This window comes from Anolis carolinensis, unplaced genomic scaffold, assembly GCF_035594765.1.
Source record: "Anolis carolinensis isolate JA03-04 unplaced genomic scaffold, rAnoCar3.1.pri scaffold_13, whole genome shotgun sequence".
NCBI classification, from domain to species: Eukaryota; Metazoa; Chordata; class Lepidosauria; order Squamata; family Dactyloidae; genus Anolis; species Anolis carolinensis.
In genome coordinates this window covers 15,570,835-15,575,623 of record NW_026943824.1, presented here as the reverse complement: position 1 = coordinate 15,575,623, position 4,789 = coordinate 15,570,835, and the positions used below count along the sequence as shown (strand labels likewise).

At 43.9% G+C, this 4,789-nt stretch overlaps 1 protein-coding gene across 1 annotated transcript; it reads left to right on the top strand.

Annotated features, from left to right (window-relative positions):
• Positions 1–940: 940 nt before the first annotated feature.
• LOC100560293 (noggin-2) lies at positions 941–3,031 on the top strand. The gene has a single exon (XM_008123069.3). It carries the CDS (start codon positions 941–943, stop codon positions 1,592–1,594), a length of 654 nt encoding a protein of 217 aa, XP_008121276.1. The 3' UTR covers positions 1,595–3,031.
• The last annotated feature ends 1,758 nt before the right edge of the window (positions 3,032–4,789 follow it).

The following is a 4,789-nucleotide window of genomic DNA, read 5'->3' as shown; positions in this document are numbered from 1 at the left end:
ATTCCTTTCCCTTCTCTCCTTCCAGAGTCCTTGTCTTCTTCCTTCCTTCTTTCCTTTCCTTCCTTCGTCTTTTCATTCTCCTTCCTTCTTTCTTTCCTTCCTTCCTTCCCTTCTTTCCGTCCTTCCTTCATCCTTTCCTTCTCCTTCCCTCCTTCTTTCTTCCTTCTTTCCTTTCATCTCTTCTTCCATCCTCCTCCTCTTTCTTTCCTTCATCCCTTTCTTCCTTTCCCTTCCCTTTGCTTCCTTCCTTCCTGCTTCTTTCCTTTCTTCTCTCCTTCCATCGTACTCCTCTCCTTCCTTCCTTCCCTTTCCTTTCCCTTCTTCTCTCCTTCCAGAGTCCTTCTCTCCTTCCTTCCTTCCTTCCTTCCTTCCTTCCTTCCTTCCTTCCTTCATCCTTTTTTTCTTCCTTTTCCTTCGTTTCCTTCTTTCCCTCCTTTCTTCCTTCCCTTTCCTTTCCCTTCTTCTCTCCTTCCAGAGTCCTTCTCTCCTTCCTTCCTTCCTTCCTTTTCTTCTTCCTTCTTCCTTCCTTTCCTTTCCCTTCTTCTCTCCTTCCTTCCAGAGTCCTTCTCTCTTTCCTTCCTTCCTTCCTTCCTTCCTTCCTTCCTTCATCCTTTTCTTCTTCCTTCTTCCTTCCTTCCTTTCCTTTCCCTTCTTCTCTCCTTCCAGAGTCCTCTCCTTCTTCCTTCATTCCTTCATCCTTTTCTTCTTCCTTCCTTCGTTTCCTTCCTTCCCTCCTTCCTTCCTTTCCTTTCCCTTCTTCTCTCCTTCCTTCCAGAGTCCTTCTCTCCTTCCTTCCTTCTTCCTTCCCTTCCTTCCCCTCTCCTTCTCTTTCTTCCTTCCCAGCTCCAACCCTAAAGCCAGACTTTGTTCCAGGACCTACCTACCCTCCTTCCTTCTTTCCTTCCTTCCTTCCTTCCTTCCTGCGTGGGCCGAGGGGAGCATGAAGGCCCCCCAGGCCCTGCTGCTCTACTCCTCGCTGGCGGTGCTGTGGCCCCGGGGCTGCTGTGGCCAGCCCTACCTCCGCCTGCGCCCGTCCCCCAGCGACAACCTGCCCGTCAAGGACATCATTGAGCACCCGGACCCGGAGTATGACCCCAAGGAGCAGGACCTGGACGAGAGGACTTTGAGGAAGAAGCTGGGCAGCGGCTTCGACCCCCACTTCATGTCGGTCTCGGTCCCGGCCCAGGGGAACCTCTCGGGCTCGGACCCGCCCCACCGGCCCTTCAAGGGGACCGGGCCCTTGCCCAACGAGCTCAAGAAGCTGGACCTCGGGGAGACGCCCTACGGGGCGCGGCTGCGGATGGGCAAGAAGGCCCGGCGGAAGTTCCTGCAGTGGCTGTGGGCGTACACGTACTGCCCGGTGGTCTACACCTGGAAGGACCTGGGGCCCCGCTTCTGGCCCCGCTTCATCAAGGAAGGGAACTGCTTCTCGGAGCGGTCCTGCTCCTTCCCAGAGGGCATGTACTGCAAGCCGGTCAAGTCCGTGACCAAGACCTTCCTGAGGTGGTACTGCCAAGGGTGGTCCCGGCAAAAGTACTGCACTTGGATCCCGGTCCAGTACCCGGTGATCTCGGAGTGCAAGTGCGCCTGCTAGTCGGACCCAATAGACCGCTCTCGAGTGCCATATGTGGATATATGTGGACCACCTGCCTGTTGGGGCCTTCAACTGGAAGCACCTTGAGATGACATGGTGTTGGTGGCCCTCCATCCAGACCACATGGATCCCAGCCACAAAGCTCTAGGTAGACACTGAGTAGGGACTCCGACAGACCGCTCTCGTGTGCCATATGTGGATATATGTGGACCTCCTGCCTGTTGGGGCCTTCACCTGGAAGCACCTTGAGATGACATTATGTTGGTGGCCCTCCATCCAGACCACATGGATCCCAGCCACAAAGCTCTAGGTAGACACTGAGTAGAGACTCCGACAGACCGCTCTCGTGTGCCATATGTGGATATATGTGGATCTCCTGCCTGTTGGGGCCTTCACCTGGAAGCACCTTGAGATGACATGGTGTTGGTGGCCCTCCATCCAGACCACATGGATCCCGGGCACAAAGCTCTAGGTAGACACTGAGTAGGGACTCCGATAGACCGCTCTCGTGTGCCATATGTGGATATATGTGGACCACCTGCCTGTTGGGGCCTTCACCTGGAAGCACCTTGAGATGACATGGTGTTGGTGGCCCTCCATCCAGACCACATGGAACGCTCTAGGTAGACACTGAGTAAGGACTCCATATTTGAATCCAGAACTCTCACAGCAGAGGTTTTGGAGAGACGGTGAAACACGGACACGCAATCCATACGGAACCTCGCCTGTCCGTTTCTCCGTCCTCATCTTATTTGAAACAAGATCCAAAAGGAGCCGTGGAGAAAGCCGAGCACTACATTAAGATGTCTATTTTTATACGTATATAGCCTTCTAACAAAAAAGGGAAATTGCCATCCTTTGTAAATACAGAGAAATTTTAAAGGGGGAAGAGATTCAGCGGTTTGTGTGTTTTTTTTTGGTGGGCTATTTTTATTGTTATTATTAATAATACGAAGAGGATGATGCAGGACCACATGTTGAAGCCGGACTTTTTCCAAATGGATCGCTTTCCTTTGGCAAATGGGAAGGGAGATAAATTTCCTAGAAAAGACAGTTTATGCTACTCAGCCTTTTTTTTTCCTTCCAAATTTGTTGGACTAAATATTCAACTGATTTTTTTTGTAAAAAAATGTATATTGATTAAGGAGAATTTTTTATAAAAAAAAATGTATGATGTTAAAAAAGGGTGAATTTTTTTTGTTTTGGATGACATAGTGATGTAGATTTGTTAAAAGACCTTTCTTGTTGCCATTTATTTATTTTCCACATTTGTGTATAGGAGGAGAGAAAGCTAGAGATTATGCCAGAAAAAAAATATCAAAAATGTTTACTTGAATATTCCCTTTTCAAAAAAAATATAACTTAACGTATCAGTGTACATATCAACCATGACTGATTCAAACATTTTTAGCAATAAACTCTATCTTTGAAGAAATACTTTCAGGATGGTGGAGGCTCCTTCTTTGGAGGCTTTGAAGCAGAGGCTGGATGGCTATCTGTCGGGAGTGCTTTGAATGTGATTTTCCTGCTTCTTAGCAGAATGGGGTTGGACTGGATGGCCCGTGAAGTCTCTTCCAACTCTATGATTCTATGTACTACAGATCTCTGTGAAATGCGCTAATGGGATGGGCAAACCTTGAGTCTGTTGACTTTGAAAGTTCAGTAGAGTCTCACTTATCCAACATTCACTTATCCAACGTTCTGGATTATCCAACACAGTCCGCCTCCCACCCGGATCCACAGCTGTTTCTCTAGGCAGCAAGGACTGAGCTTTTTACGGATTTAATTTCTGACAATGTTGTTGCTGTAAGTTCATTTTATGCAATTCTATTTTTATTTTTAGTCAATTTCTTAGTAGCCAATGTTTTTGTAGTCAATGTTTTCAATACATTGCGATGTTTTGGTGCTAAATTCATAAATACAGTAATTACTACATAATGTTACCGTGTATTGATCTGCATGTTCTGTTGATTTGTTGTAAAACATGGTTGTGGTGCTTAATGTGTAAAATCATAACATAATTTGATGTTTAATAGGCTTTTCCTTAATCCTTATTATCCAACATTTTCACTTATCCGGCCCATTTATGTTGAATAAGTGAGACTCTACTGTAGTTGTTCTACTCTAGAAACTTCATTTTTGTGGCTGCCACAAACTATGTTTTTTATCTTATTTTAATATTATGTTTTATGTGGTTAAGTAATGTACTTGTTGTTTTATGATTGGAAACCGCCCTCCCTTCTGGGAGATAGGGTGGTATATAAATAAATTATTATTATTATTATTATTATTATTATTATTATTATTATTGACACAACGACATTGTATAACACAGCAAAGGTAGATATCCTGGATTTCATATCACAAAATCACAAGTCGGACACTTCCCAAGTGTTTAGGACTGTATTATTATTATTATTATTATTATTATTATTATTATTATTATGTTGAATTGGTTGAGACTCAATGATGAGAGATTCATTGAAAAACTAGAGCAAAATGTGCTGCAGGATGATGTCCCTCCCGTGAAAACAAAGTTTTTGCAGTTTAATACACTTTTCCCATGTTTTTATGATAAAACCCATTAAGAAATGACATTTATAACTCAGGAACAAAAATTGTGTTACAGTAGAGTCTCACTTATCTAATATAAACGGGCGAAAATGTTGGATAATAAGGAGGGATTAAGGAAAAGCCTATTAAACATCAAATTACGTTATGATTTTTCAAATTAAGCACCAAAACATCATGTTTTACAACAAATAGAAAAAGCATTTCACGGTATCATTATGTAGTAATTACTGTATTTACGAATTTAGCACCAAAATATGACAATGTATTGAAAACATTGACTAAAAAAAACATTGGCTCCTAACAAATTGACTACAAATAAAGAGAATTGTATAAAATAAACTTACAGTAACAACATGGTCGGAAATTAAATCCATAAAAGGTTCAGTCCTTGCTGCCTAGAGAAACAGCTGTGGATCCGAGCGGGAGGCAAACTGTGTTGGATAACCCAGAACGTTGGATAAGTGAGACTCCACTGTATGTTGAATTGGTTGAGACTGGATGATGAGAGATTCATTGAAAAACTAGAGCAAAATGTGCTGCAGGATGATGTCCCTCCTGCGAAAACAAAGTTTTTCCAGTTTAATATACTTTCCCCATGTTTTTACGATAGAACCCATTAGG